The following is a 15,641-nucleotide window of genomic DNA, read 5'->3' as shown; positions in this document are numbered from 1 at the left end:
GTTTGTTAACTAAAAGCACAAGTGTGAGTAAGGAACCAAGTATTAGTAATAACTTGCTATATTAATTTAAGCAACTTATAAATTTTTCAGGGTTCTGTGAAATTAGGGGGGTTTTGTTTTTTTCTTTTTATACACTGCTGGGGATCAAACCCAGGGCTTAGACGTGCCAGGAGAGTACTCTACCACTGAGCTATGCCCCCAGCCCTAAAACAAAGCTGTAAAAGAGTTTATATGACTTCTATTATAGTTTACAGAACATTTTCACACAGGCTGTATCCTTGGATTCTCACAGCAGACATATTTCACCCATTTTATGGTAACTTACTGGAGTCTAGCAAGTTAAATCAATACTTTTTGTTCAAGGAAAATAGAGTTCAAATTATTTTTTTTTCAATAAATCATGTCTTGTCTTCAAGGTGCATTCCAAACAAAATTAACATATTTTAAGTGCTCATTGAAACTAGACACTATGGAGTCTTGTGCTACACACTATGGTAGCATTACATAGTATAAAGTATGGTCACTATGCTCTTCATTCTGTCTTCTATTCACATCTTACTCATTTACTTTCTATAAATTTAGCACAAAGCACCAGTGAATAAGATAGATTCCTCACCTTCTTGGAGTTTACTTGAAAGAAAGAGAGAGAGAGAGAGAAGAAAGAAAGGAAGGAAAGAAGGAAGGAAGGAAGGAAGGCAAGGTTATGTTTGGGGTGGGGTGGGGTGGAGAATGTTACATTAAACTGCAAGTTTAGGAAGGGCCTCCTGGAGGAGATGTTGATTTTGCTGAGATTTGAGAACTGAGAAAGAACCAGCCCTGTGAGAGTTGGGGGAACAGTGAGCACAGAGTATTAAAGTAGGAATGAATGACTAGTTGAAGGAACATAAACAGGCCCATGTGGTCAGAACAATGACGAATGGAATGGGCAGGGGACTTAGACAGAAACCAGATGGTGTACTCTGAGTACATAAGGTATGTAGAGTACCCTGTATGGAGCATAGCTAATTCTTATCAAACGTCCTTCTTCCATGTTTCAGATGGCTACACAGATACCACCCTGTCAACTACAAAATAGGAGGAGGATGTCCCAAGCTTCCAGCCCCACCTGCTGCTCCTGTTCCTCTTAATCTGTTTCTTTTGGTTTCAGTAGAGCAGGTGTCTTTTCTCCTGTATGATGCAAATCCTTCACACTCACCTTGGACTCCAACAATGATTTATGGACACCACAGGCTGCAGTACTGTAGACTGTCGGGGCATAGGAGTGAGCAAAACAAAGTTCCCATTCACAAAAATCTAACTTGTTGAGGTAGGTGACACAAACAGAAATAGAATAAGTAATAATAAATATATATATATATATATATATATATATATATATATATATATATATATATATATAACACGCCATATATATATGGCGTGTTGGATGGTGATAGATAAAAGAGATAAATAAACCAGGGGAAGGAATATTAGAAATTGCAATTTTAAACAGAGTAGTAGGTGGAGGCGGGAGGATTGCAAGTTTGAGGTCAGCCTGGGCTACACAGAGAGATGCAACAAACAAACATAAATAAATAAATAAGAACAAGAGTGGTGAGTGGAGGGAGACTCTGGAATACCTGGTGGAAAAACAAGCCAAGTAGAGGGAACAATCTCCCCAGGTCTAGGGAGGCTTGTTAGCCCTGAGCACACTAGTATCCAGGGCATCTATTGAGCCCTTTCTATATACAAGCCCTCTAGGCCCTGGGGCTTAGCTTTAGGAGTTGCTGATGGGCCTTGCAGGTGAAGCTAGCAAACAAGTGACATCTGCAGAGTTCCCTAAGTGACCAGGTTGTACCGCCCCAGGTTGTACAGCCTAGAGTGATTCGGAAGGCTGGGGCGGAGGAGGCTATCCATGCAGCCTTTACAGACAGGAGGGAGAATTGGGAAAAAAAAAAAAAAAAAAAAAGGGCATTCAAGGGCGGAGTTTTCCCTTAGCTGGCCACTAACAGGTTTTAACTTTTTAGTCTCCTTTCGGCCACCTTCCCATCTGGCCTGTCTCACTGAGCCAATCATACAACTAATTTGTCCAAAGAGAATTCAGTTACTGTTTCTCAGAGTGAATTCACAAGACGTGCTCCCTCAGTTTCTTTCAGACAGTCTTAAATTTGGCTTAAAGATGCCTCCGTACGTAAGAAACCGCAACCTTCTAATTTAACCAATAGCGGAGTCTTAACTAAACTGGCCGCGGCTTTAGCCAATCATAGACAGCCCTTTAAATCGCACTAGCCAATCACGCTACTTCTGCAATCCGGGTTCCCTGCCTGCTCACGTTGTGGTTCCTGGCACTCAGAACCTCTCTTAGGTCTGGGGTCAGCCAAATTTGACAATCGTACTTCAATTAATGAAACTCTACTAATCTTGCTTTGCCTAAAGTTCTTATTTTAACAATGGGAGACTATTGATTATCTTTGTTCTGAGGACTGTGATTTTCAAATGGAGTACCAAGGGGTAAGTGGGTTCCCCGGCTACAGGGCCTGGAAGAAGAGGGGCTGAAAAGCTGAGCGGGGTGCAGGGAAGGACTCCATAGGGAAAGGGGGACCCGAGGTGCTGTGTGTGCGCGTTGGTGAGAAGCCGGAGCTCACAGTGCAGAAGTTGGGGTTTCGTGGAAGGAGAACAACAGGAATGAAGAAACGTGTCAGCTGCATGTTCTTAGGAGCTAATTACGATGACAAAGGAGCAAAAAGGCTCTTAAAATGTCACCCGATCATTGCTGGGAATGAATTTCAGAAAGTTCTAAAAAAGAGATGTCTTTAAGTACCATGGCAGAAGGTCTTCTGTGCCCGCGACTTAGCGTTGGCGGGTTCTGCCCTCAAAAGCCGGGATACGAGTCTGAAAAGGAAAGGAAAAAAAGAAGAAGAAGAAGAAACCACCATAATGATGCGTAATTTAAACCTAAAAAAAGACGAAGGGGGACTTTGGGGAGGGCAACCAGCTGCAGGGGGAAAGAAGAGAGTAGGGGGTGAATATGATGTGATCAAAGTAGATTGTATATGTATGCGTGTTTACATATATATGAAAATAGGACTATAAAACCCACTAAAGCCTGTTAAAAAGGAAGGGGGAGGAGAGTGAGGCGGTTAAGAAAGTAACAGAGATAGTGAATTTGATTGAAGTACATCATATGCATGTATGTAAATACCATAATGAAATTCCTTGGTAGAATTAATTTATGCCAATAATTTTTTAAAATAAGAATCAGCATAACAACACATGCTGAATTATAAATAGACTGCCTTGGGCTGGAGAAGTGGTTCATGTGGTAGAGTGCCTGCCTTGCAAGCCTTAAGCCCTGAATTCAAACCCAGTACTGCCTCCACCACCACCACTCCACCAAAATGCTTTTTAGTGCATGGATGCCCCAAGAATGTACATCTATATGCAACTACAGGGTACAAAACCTCACAACTTTCCTGAAAAGCTTCTGCTACTGTATTCAGAGGGGGTGTATGTGAATGTTTGCCCAAACTAATGAAGGAACTAATGGCTTAATTAGCTTGAAAAATGTACAGTAAAGTGAGGGAAGAGATTTCTGATACAAATTGAAAAGTATTTAGTGCTGAAGTGAGAAAAAGATAATTGGGAGGGGGCTGTTGTCACAGCATGTAAAACAGAATCTAAATGTTTATCTGTACTGGATTGTAAACGGGTCTGTTTTTCCATTTAATTTTGGCAGTACTGGGGTTTGGACTGCACTGCTTGAGCTGCACCTCCAGCTCTTTTTGTTCTAGTTATTTTTCAGATAGGGTCTCAGTGCTTCTGCTGAGGTTGGTGTAGACCCTGATCCTCTGACATAGGCCTCCCACATAGCTGAGATTACAGATATGTCCCACCACACCTGGCATAAGATCTCACTAACTTTTTTTTTTTAAACCGGCTTGGCCTCCAATCATCATCCTCCTATCTCCATCTCCCAAGTGTTTTTCCACTAATTTCTTAGGCTGACTTTCTTGACTAACTCATTGCTAAAGGAAATGGCAAAATACTGTATTTGGAAGACATTTTTTAGTGTAGTAAATCCAGTTTGTTCATTTATGTGCAGCTCATTAATTCATATACTGTTTCCCTTCTCTTATGTCTCCTTTAGGGATTTAGGGCCCAGTTTATTTTATACAGGCTTGGCAAAACTTAGCTAGGTGAGTGGGTGGGTGCAGATGGTAGCACAATGAGGCCCAGAGGAAGCTTCACATGCAAATGACCAAGGTACTCCAGGCTGGAGGGAACTGCTGGAGGACTGTGAAAAGCAGAGGGTCTACAGAGCCCATAGTTATCTCCTGACTATTCTCCTAGCATATGTTCCTGGCAAGCTCACATCAGTATCCTGCTGCACAGAAAGAATGTGGATGGCAATTTTCCCAAACCCCGCCTCCCGATGTCTACTCACAGTCATGATCCTGCAGCTGCCCAGGCTGGATTCAGGTAGGTCTCCCTCCTTTCCTTTCACCCCCTTTCCCTCTGTACAAATGTAAACATTCGAAGAGGTTCTTCCTAGCAGTCCCCACTGGCATCCAGGTGAATGCCCTACAATAAGGAATAGAGAAATGGTGGGCGGGAATCTGTCTTTTGGTTGGGCTGCCTTTCTGTCAGTGCAATTCCCTCCTCCACATCCTTTCACATCCTGCTCTTTTTTTTCAGGATACTTTAAAGTCCTTGGACCCCTGGAGCCCATCCTGGCCTTAGTGGGCAAAGACTCTGAGTTGCCTTGTCACCTCTCACCCACCAATGTGAGTGCTGAGCATATGGAGCTGCGGTGGTTCCGAAATATGTTCTCACCTGCGGTGTTGGTGTACCAGGATGGGCAAGAGCAACAGGGAGAACAGATGCCTGAGTACCAAGGGAGAGTGACATTGGTGCAGGACAGTATCACCTTAGGGCGTGCTGCTGTGAAGATACACCACATCAGAGTCTTTGATGAAGGGGTGTATGGATGTTTCTTCAGAGACAAACACATCCATGGAGAAGCCTTCATGCATCTGAAAGTAGCTGGTGAGTGACAAGTTTGGCTTATCCAGTGACACCAGAGTTGTACATGAATGTGGTTTGAAAACTATAAAGCATAAGAGAATTGTGAGGCGTTATCACTCCACTTAGAAAGTGGTAAATATATGATCTGTAAATAGCATAGTGCCTTTTAATATTATGTATTTATTATTATCATTACTGATTGGGGGCCGGTACTGGGGGTGGAACTCAGGGCCTCATACTTGCTAGGCAGGAACTCTACCTCTTAAGCCACACCTCCAGCCCAATATTATTTATTTTTAGCTACTCAAATTTCTAGTTTAAAAAAATGTCTTGGTGAAATCTAGATCTCAGCTCCATGACAGTGGGCCCCCTTGGCAGCAGCTTGTTCAGTCCATGTATCCCATCTGTATCCCATCTGTAGGGAGAAATAATTATCTTGAAGATGACGTCTAAAAACCTGGAGACTTGATAAAACTTGTGTGGCTCTTTTATAAATCCTGGACCTAATTTTAAAAATACTAAAACCTGTTAACTCTTCAACAGAGTAACATTCTTATGCATCCTCATAAAAGTGGACAAGTTTCTAAAGGCTTTACTGTGAAACTGTACAGTATTTGGTTTTGGAGTTACTGGCATTTGGAACTCAGAGCCTTGTGCTTGCTAGGCAGTCACTTAACCACTTGAGCCATGCCTGCAATCCTTTTTACTTTAGTTATTTTTCAGGTGGGGTCTTGGGTTTTTGCCCAGGTTGGCCTCAGACTACAAAACTCCTACCTGCAGTTTCCAACATAGCTGGGATTACAAGTATGAGCCACTGCCCCCAGCTATCAAGTATTTTTTATGCCCTATAAAGTTTTAAGAAAAGAATCAAGTAGAAAAGGAAAGAAAAGAATTCTCAGCGGTAATAATTTAAATATATGAGGGAAACTGAAGTAGAAGTCATTTAAGAGAATCCTTGAAACAACATCAGAAATGTTACTATGAATGATTTCCAACTCCTCTCCCATGGACATCGAGAGAAAAGCATAGGAAATAATTTTCCTTTTCCAGTTCTTGCCTATTGCCCAAGAGTAACATGTTCTGCCACCTTACCCAGACTTCTCCTATTCCCAACAACAGGGCTATTGCTGGACCTCCCAAAGTTTATAACTAGCCCTCCTCTAAGCCATTGATCTTGCTGTTCCCCTACCTGAAAAATCACTTCTCATGTCCACCCGTTCAATTCTATCCACATGTCAAAGATCATCTCAAATGCTTCTCTGTCCTTTAGAGGCAGGACTTGAGCCTGATCCCAAAATGGCACCTTTTTCTTGCTTTCTTTTTTTTCTCCATGCCTGACCCAAATAGTATCTTTCTAATGAGGTGTATGAAATGTCATTTTATTAATACCTTAGTTCTCTTTGAAATGAGGAGTTGAGATGTGTGTATTCCTAGTTTCCCTGAGTTACTGTGTTCCTCCCTACAAGCACTATAGTCTATAGTAGTTACAAAGCTGAGATTAAAGACTCTCAAAATGGTATCTATGGAAAGATTTAGACCAACTTCTGTCTACATAGCTCTAGGCTCCGATCCTCACATCACTATGGAAGTTCAAGAGAATGGACAGATCCGGCTGGAGTGCACCTCAGTGGGGTGGTACCCAGAGCCCCAGGTGCAGTGGAGAACTCCCACAGGAGAGAAATTACCATCCTCATTAGAGTCCAAGAATCCTGACGAAGAAGGCCTGTTCACTGTGACAGCTTCGGTGACCATCAGAGACAACTCCATAGACAATATGTCCTGTTGCATCCAGAACCTCCTTCTTGGCCAGAAGAAGGAAGCAGGGGTTTCCATACCAGGTCAGTGGAACCAATGCTGGATTTCTGTGTTGACACAGCTTCAGGGCCACACGACCTAGGGCACCTGCTTAAATGTGACCTCATAGCAGAGTTGTCTACCTTTCCCTCCTGGCTCTGCAAAGCCTCCCGTCTGCTGGCAAATCTCACCAGATGTATAAAAATTCTGAAGTCATAAAACTTTGTATAGAGCTCAGAGAAGGCCAGGTGCAGTGGTTCATGCCTGTAATCCCAGATACTCTGGAAGCAGCAATGGGGAGGATCCAGTTTGAGGCTAGCCTGGGCAAAAATTTGTGAGCCCCCCCCTTCTCAACTTATAAGTCAGGTGTGGTGGTGCACTCCTGTGATCCCAGCTTTGTGGGAGCCTGTAGGTTGGCAGATCCTTATCTAAAAAATAATTAACTAAAGAAAAACAATAGCTTTCAAAAAGATTTCTGCTTTATATGCTTAAGAAATATACTGTATTTCTGAAATATACCGTATTTCTGGGGGTTTGCATCTATAGATTCAATGAACTGTAGATGGAAAATATTCAGAAAACAATTTTATCTGTACTAACCTTTTTTCTTGTTATTCCTCAAACAATAAAGTATTACTAGCTATTCAATGCATTGCATTGAATATTAAAGTAATCTGGACGTGATTAAAGTATACAGGAGGATATGTATGAGTTATATAAAAATACTATACCATTTTCTATAAGAAATTTGAGTATCAGTGGATTTTGGCACCCACAAGGAATCCTACAGCCAGTCCCTTATGGGTATGGATATGTACATCTTAACTAATAAATCTTTTAAGTGGATAGAGATTTTTTCTTGGAGTAGCTAGAACATTTTACATTAGTTTCCTAGTGTTCTAAATAATCTCACTGTTTTTTTAGACCTTTGTCCAAGTTCCCAAGGTCCTCAACAGACCAGTCATTTCATGTAATCCCCAAATACTACTTCTGGTTTAGGCAGCAGCAGCTCATCTCTGGTTCATCTGTGCATTTGGTATCCCACTCTTTCTCTTTCTCCTTTGGTTTTAGTTGCATCTCATTTTTCTTGATTTCTCCTTCCACCCTAGAACTCCGTGTTCACCTTCAGAGAGGCCTGACTATTAAGTAATAATACACCCTTCTTTTATATTCTTCCACAGAGTGGAAATCACTGTCTTTATTTTTCCAGTACTGGGGTTTGAACCCAGGACCTCGCACATGCTAAGCAAGAGTGCTACCAATGAACCATTCTTCCAGCACCTGCTACTCATTTTTGAATTGTACTTATATATTTCATTTTTGATGCTGGAGATTAAACCCAGGGCTTGTGCATGCCAGACCAAACCCTCTACCATTGAGCCACATCCCCAGTCCCTTGCTATTCATTTTAATGTCTATTAAGAAAGCAAGTCTTTATCTTTCCATTTTCCTTCAAACTTTCAAATGACTACTAACACTCACTGACTCCACTTCCTTTCATGGAAACTCCCCTTAAAGGGCTGTCCAGTTATTTCCCTAATTCAGTTCAGTGATATCTTGTCCCTTATCATTCTTGATATATCTGATCCTGGTGACTATCCCCTCCTAGAAACTGTCTACAAATATATCATCAAATACATCATCTAAAACACTTCATTTTCCTGATTCTCTTTGAACACATTTGTCCTGTAGCATTTGTGATTCATATTTCTCCACCCTGTGTAAGTATTCTTCAAGGATCCACTTAATGAACACTTTGGGTTTCTCCTTTGTCCATCAACTTGTCCTTTAGCCCTTCTAACCCACCTGAAGGTGTGAGTGGGGCTTTAAGTTCCAACCCTCTAACCATACCTTGGTCTTTCTGTCAAGCAGCCCTCATCCTGAGGAGCCTCTGAGCCAGCAGTCATTATTAACATAAAAAACACTCCTGACTTGGTAGTGATAGAGATCCTCAGCACTGATCAAAAAAAAAAAAAAAAAAAAACCCAGACAACTAACCATTCCTGAAATTCTAAGGGTTTATGTCAGGAAAGGAACAGAAAGGCAAGGTAAATGTGTATTTCACAATGCCCTCTTACATCCCTCTACTTTGTAAAGTGTTTAAACAGTACCTGTATGAAGGTGGTTCTTAGAACTCCATCTTAGTCTCTAGTGATGTCTATACCACACTTCCAACTTCCTCTTGGCCATCTCTTACCAGTGTATCTCCTCACCTAGCTATTAACTAGTTTGTCCTGTGCATGACTCCTACACCACTTTCTCCTCACTCCTTTTTAAAATTTGAGGCTTAAACCATATAATAAAAATAAGATTACTCTTAAATGTGCAGGTTGGTGGATTTTTACATACCTCCCATCCAGTGTCTCACTAATTCATCTTGAATTTTGGCCATTCTCATGGGTGGGAAGTGAGACACTATGTTATTTTTTTAATTAAATCATTTTAGATTCACATGTAGATATAAGAAGTAGTACAGAGCTTTCATGTACTCTTTACCTAGTTTCTTCCAATGATAACAGTAAGTCATTATTATAGAGAACATTTCTGTCACAAGGTCCCTCATGTCTCCTGTTTTAGTCATACCTGTTCCCTTCCACCATCATGCCCTGTTTAACACCTAGCAGCTACTGATCTTTTCTCCATTTTAATTTTAAAATTAATTTTTTTTTTTTTGGTGTTAGTAGTAGGCAGACATTCTCCACTTGAGCCACTCCACCAGTCCTTGTTATTTTTTGAGACAGTGTGTCACTTTATGCCTGGCCAGTCTGGACTGTGTTCCTTTTATTTGTTCTTCCCTGGGTAGAAATAACTAGGATAACAGGTGAGTGCCACTGCACCCAGCCATTGGTTGAAATGGGGTCTTGTGAACTCTTTGTCTGGGTTGGCCTGAACTATGATCCTCCCAGTCTCTGCCTCCCAAGTAGCTATTAGTATAGGCTTGAAGCACTGTACCTGGCCTTTATTTTTATTTTTAAATTTTTGAGGCAGGGTGTCACCATGTGTCCCTGGCTGGCCTTGGACTCATGATCCCCATGCCTCAGCCTTCTGAGAATTGGGATTATAGACATGCATCACCACACCCAGCCCTTCTCCATTTTTATAATTTTATCATTATAACTGGAATCACACATGTAATAACATTCTAAGCCTCAGTTCTCTGGAGATTTACCCAGATTCTTCCTCGTTTCAATAGTTTGTCTTTCTATTGGTAAGAAATAGTCCACGGTATTTTTGTACCATAGTTTGTTTAATCATTCATCTGTTGAAAGACATCTGGGTTGCATCCAGTTTTTGACTGTTATATATATAACATATAAATATTTATATGTTATACATATGATATTTATATGTTATACATATACATATAAACATTTGTGTATAAATTTTTTTGGACAGAAGTTTTCATTTTTCTGGGATAAATGCCAAAGAGTATAATTGCTGGGTAATAATGTTTAGTTTTTAATGGAAATACCAAACTTTTTCAGAGTGGCTATACTATTTTACATTTTCTATCAGCAGTGTGTCAGTGATCCAGTTTCTTTGCAGCTTCGCTGACATTTGGAATTGCTGTATTTTTTATGTTAGTAATTCTGATACATGTGTAGTGAAACCTCATTGTGGTTTTAATTTGCATTTGCCTAACAACTAATGATGCTAAATATCTCAATACGTATTTGCTGTGGATAGCTTCTTCATAGAAGTATATGTTCACCTATTTCTAGTTAGATTTTGTTTTGTTTGACTATTTTGAGAATTCTTTATATATTCTTTCTTTTCTCTTTTTTTTTTTTTTTTGGTAGTACTGGGGCTTTGAACTCAGGGCCTCATGCTTGCTAGACAGGTGCTGTACCACCTAAGCCATTCCACCAGCCCACTTTATATATTCTAGATATGAATCCTTTTTCAGAGATGTGGTTGGAAAATATTTTCTTCCAGTCTATAGTTTGTCTTTTCCTCCCCTTTTTGAGACAAAAGCTGACTGTGTCGACCATTCTGGCCTCAAATTTATTATCCTCCCGCTTTAGCCTCCCAAGTGTACTGGAATTACATGCTTGTAGCACCACACTAGGCTTGTGTTTATTTTTATATATGGTGTGAGATTTAAGTCAAGGTTCTTGGGTTTTTTTGGCAGAACTGGGTTTGAACTCAGAGCCTTATACTTACTAGGCAAGCACTTGATCAGTTGAGCCACTTCCCCAGCCCAGGGTTCATTATTATTATTATTATTTTTTTTTTTTTTTTGCTTAGGCTTATTCATTGCTCCTACTGCCTTTTGTTGAAAAGACTAACTTTCCTCCACTATGTAACTTTTGCATCTTTCTCAAAAATCAGTTGGGAGCTGGGTGTGGTGGTACATGTCTATAGTCCCAATTATTGGGAAGCTGAGGCAGGAAGATAGGGGTTGAAGGCCTGGACTACAAATAAGACCTTGTCTCAAAAAGCAAACAAGTCAGTGGCATATTTTTGTGATTCTGTGTCTGTTGTTCTGTTCTCTTGTCTATCCCTCCAACAATCTTGATTGCTGTAGTTGTAGTAAATCTTGGGATCTAGTAGACTGATTCCTTCCACTTTATTCATATTTTCAAAAATTTTTTAGCTGTTCTAGTACTTTTACCCTCGATATAATTTTAAACTAATTTTCTCTATTTTGACAAAAATCTTGATGGGAATTTGATCATAATTTTATTAAACCTATATATCAACTTGAGGAGAACTAATATCTTTGCTAGGTTAAATCTTCCAATTTGTGATCACATTACACCTATGTTTATTTAGCTCTTATTTGATCATCATTGTATAGTTTCGTGAGCAGAAAACCTGAATGTATTTTGTTGGTTTGACATCTAAACACTTCATTATTTTTGAGCAATTGTAAGTGCTTTTTTTTGTTTGTTTACCCTGCTACTGAGGTTTGAACTAGGGCCTCAGCCTTGTTAGGCATTCTACCACTTGAGCCATGCCTCCAGTCCAAATACTGTTGTATTTTTAATTTCAGTGCCCATATGTTTATTGCAAGTACAGAAAAATAAAATTGGTTTTTAAAAATCTGTTTATTTTGTATTCTGTAACCTTGCTGAATTCACTTATTAATTCTAGGAGATTTTTGTTTAGATTCCTTAGGAATTTTCTATATGTGTCATCTGCAAATAGGGATAATTTTAGTTCTTTCTTCCTTTATTTCCTTTTTATTTGTAGCACTATGCTAGAACTTCCCACATCCACATTAAGAACTCCCCACATTATGTTGATAAAAGTGGGGAGCAGACACAATAGTTTTTTCCCAATCTTAGAGGAATCTTTCATTATTAAGCATCAGATTAGCCATAGGTCTTGGGCCTTGTGCCTGCTAGACAAGTGTTATACCACTGAGCCCTTGTTTTTTGAGACAGGGTCTCACTATGTAGCCCAGACTGGCTTGGAACTTGCTATGTAGTTAAGGCTGAACTCAAACTCATGATTCTTCTGTTTCTACCTCCTGAGTGCTGGGATTACAGGTGTGTGCCATCCTGCCTGGCGTAGCTACAGGGTTTAAGGAGGTTTCCCTTCACTTCTATTTTTCTGAGAGGTGTTTTTTGTCATTTGTTGCTTGAGCCATGCCTCTAGCTCTATGAGAATTTCTATGAAAGAATGTTGCATTTAGTCAAATTTTTTTTTCCTCAATTGATACCATCATGTGATACTCTTTAGAATGTTAATATGGGATTGCATGGACTTATTTTGAATATAGAATCAGCCTTGAATTTCTGAATATACACCAGTTGACCACGTTGTATATTACTATTTTGTTAGTAATTTTTGTGTATACATAACCAGAGTTACTGGTGTATAGGTCTTTTCTGGTTTTTGCTCAAGGTGATACTGGGGAAGGCATGTAGCTCAGTGGTAGAGTAAGTACTTAGAATGCATATGGCTCTGTGTTCAATAGAGCACTGCCAACAAAATGTAATACCACCTTTATAAAATACATTAGGAAAAGCTCCTTCTTTTTTTTTTTTTGAGTAGAATTGTGTAGAGTTGGTGTTAATTTTCTTTGAAACATTTGGTAGAATTCTCTGTTAAAATGATCTGGCATGGCATGTTCTCCCACATATGCAGATTATAGACCTAAAACAAATGCAGCTATATTATGGACACTGGTCACGCTAAGGGGAGGCAGTGCACAGGAGGGATAGGACAAGGGAAGGAAATCAAAAACTTGGATGAGGTTGATGTGCTCACTGAACAGGAATAAGTACAGAAATCTTAAACTGGTCAGGGCCAGCATGGGAAGGGGACTAGGGAGGAATGAAGAGGACTGGTAGAGATGAACCAGTTTGGGTTGTAATACATATATGCGTGGAAACAACACAAGGAAACTCTCTGTGTAGTTGTCTTTATCTCAAACTAGCAAAAACATTGTGTTTCTCTTTTTATCTTTTATGTTTTTTCTTCTACAAAATAGGAGGAGGGCAGAACTGATTTTGTCTGGTGTGGGCGGGGAGGTGGTGTGGAAAGGGGTAGGAGGATGAATATTGTGCAAATAATGTATACACATGTATGTAAATGCAAAAATGATACCTGTTGAAACTGTTCCAGGAATCAGGGAAGGGGAGATGAAGGAGAGCAGTGGAGGAGGGAATTCAACTATGATACGTTTGACACACTTTAAGAACCTCTGTAAATGCTACAGTGTACCCCCACTCAGCACAACAATTTAAAAAATGGTCTGGTGTGAAGATTTATTTTCGAGAGTTTTAAAGTTAAGATTTCAATTTCCTCAGTTCATATTGAGGGAGTTGCATTGGATTCTATTTTTTAAGGAATTGGTACATTTCATCTAAGTTGTCAAATTTTTGTGTTCAGAATTGTTCTAGTGTTCTTTTTCTTATCCTTTGGTGTTCAAAGGATTGGAAGTGATACTCTGTTTCATTCCTAATGTTGATTATTTGTGATACCTGGTTTTTTCCTCTTTTACTTTTTCTAAAAGGTTTTTCTAGGGGGAGAGTTGCTGAGGACTGAACTTAAGGTCTTATACACGCTAGACAAGAACTACTACTGATCTACATCCCTAGCCCTTGCTTTTTTTAATTGATCCTTACAAAAATCTAGATTTGTGTTTCGTGATTTTTTTACTATTGTTTCTCTGTTTTCAACTTTGTTAACCCTCTTCTTTTTTTTTTTTTTTTTTGAGACAGCAGTTTGCCATGAAATCCATCTTGGCCTTGAATTCACAATCCTCCTGCCTTATCCTTCCCAGTGCCAGGATTACAAGCATGTGCCTCCTTCCTTCTTGAATTGGGTTTATTTTGCCCCTCTTTTTCTAGGTTCTTGAGTGGAATTTAAATTATTGACTTGAATTTTTCTCTTTTTTAATATACACATTTAGAGCTATAAATTTCTGTTTTGTCACTGCTTGCTTGCCTATGTCTTGTCAAGAACTGAGCAGAACTGGCGAGAGCTGAACCAAATGTCAAAATAGCCAATTAAGGCAGTAAGCCAAGATAAGGCAACAATCCAGCCTTTATTTATACACTTCAATAGTATAAGGAAGAGGCTAAATTGAGGAAAGTACTGAGACAAGCCAGGCTCAACTGGGTCAATGCAGCCATAGGGAATTGTCTCATTGCCTTTATGGAGCCCTGACGATATGATAGGGGAAAACAGGAACTAAGAGTGAAGAAGTACTGAATCAGAATGAAGAAAAATGTCTTCAAAGCTTCTTCACATAACAAAGTTTTTGGCAGAGGTACCTGAGGGAGGCCTGTGCTGAAGACCCCAGATGAAAAAGCTTTCTCGTAGGGTAGGAGAGTTGCCTTGGTTGGAATGCAGATTATGTATGATTTATTTTGGTGTATGGATCTGTAGACACTTGAAAATAATGTGTATCCTTCTGTTATTGATGCAGTGTTCTACAAATGTTGATTAAGTCCTCTTGGTTAATAGTTTTTTGAGTTCTATATATTTGCTGATTTCTGTCTAGTTCTATCAGTTGTTGACAGATGGATGTTGAAGAGGTTTGAAGTCAGCCCGTGAAAACAGTTCATGAGACCCTATCTCAAAAAACCCTTCACAAAAAAGGGCTTGTGGAGTGACTTAAGGTGTAGGCCCTGAATTCAAATCCCAGTATGACCAAAAACAACAACAACAACAACAACAAAAAGTATAATTATGGATCTGTTTATTTCTCTTTTAAATTCTATCAGATTTTGTTTCACATATTTTGCAGCTTTTTTTTGGGTATATGTACAGTTAGGATTTTTGTCTTCTTGGTATACTGACCAATTATTACAAAAGGAATCTCCAGAGCTATCTGGTTTTTTTTGTTGTTGTTGTTGTTGTTGTTGTTGTTATTGTTGGTTTTGGTCATACTGGCATTTGAATTCAGGGCCTACACCTTAAGTCACTCCACGAGCCCTTTTTTGTGAAGGGTTTTTTGAGATAGGGTCTCATGAACTATTTTCACGGGCTGACTTCAAACCTCTTTGAACCTCGATCCTCCTGATTTCTACCTCCTAAGTAGCTAGGATTACAGGCATGAGCTACCAGCATACCTGGCTATCTGTTAATTTCTTAAACCTGAAATCTACTTTATCTGTTAACCATATAACCACTCCTGCTTTCTTTTGGTTGATATTTGCATGGTGTATCTTTTTTTATATCCTTTTGTTTTTTAATTTGCCTATGTTGTAATATTTGAAGTAAATTTCTGTATGGTGTGTAATTGGATCATTTCTTTAAATCTATTCTCCCAATTTCTATCTTTTAATTAATGTGTTTCACCATTTACATTTAATATAATTATTATGGTAGGGTTAAGGTTACCATTTTATTTTTTCTTCTGTCACAGTCTTCTCATATTTAAA

At 39.4% G+C, this 15,641-nt stretch overlaps 1 protein-coding gene across 2 annotated transcripts in view; it reads left to right on the top strand.

Moving 5' to 3' along the window:
- The first annotated feature begins 2,272 nt into the window (after positions 1 to 2,272).
- Btn1a1 (butyrophilin subfamily 1 member A1) overlaps positions 2,273 to 15,641 on the top strand; it is a 43,298-nt gene continuing 29,929 nt past the window's right edge. Inside the window, exons 1-4 of one of the 2 annotated variants that reach the window (XM_074082695.1) lie at positions 2,273 to 2,490; positions 4,330 to 4,458; positions 4,675 to 5,025; positions 6,561 to 6,842. In XM_074082695.1, the coding sequence (XP_073938796.1) occupies positions 4,377 to 4,458; positions 4,675 to 5,025; positions 6,561 to 6,842 (715 nt within the window). In that variant the 5' untranslated portion in view covers positions 2,273 to 2,490; positions 4,330 to 4,376. The remainder of the gene's footprint in view (positions 2,491 to 4,329; positions 4,459 to 4,674; positions 5,026 to 6,560; positions 6,843 to 15,641) is intronic. The other variant, XM_020163172.2, reaches the window with a different exon arrangement.

The sequence above is a fragment of the Castor canadensis genome, chromosome 8, assembly GCF_047511655.1.
Source record: "Castor canadensis chromosome 8, mCasCan1.hap1v2, whole genome shotgun sequence".
In the NCBI taxonomy this organism is placed as follows: Eukaryota; Metazoa; Chordata; class Mammalia; order Rodentia; family Castoridae; genus Castor; species Castor canadensis.
The sequence above is the reverse complement of the archived record's forward strand: the minus strand, read 5'-3'. Positions and strand labels throughout refer to the sequence as shown.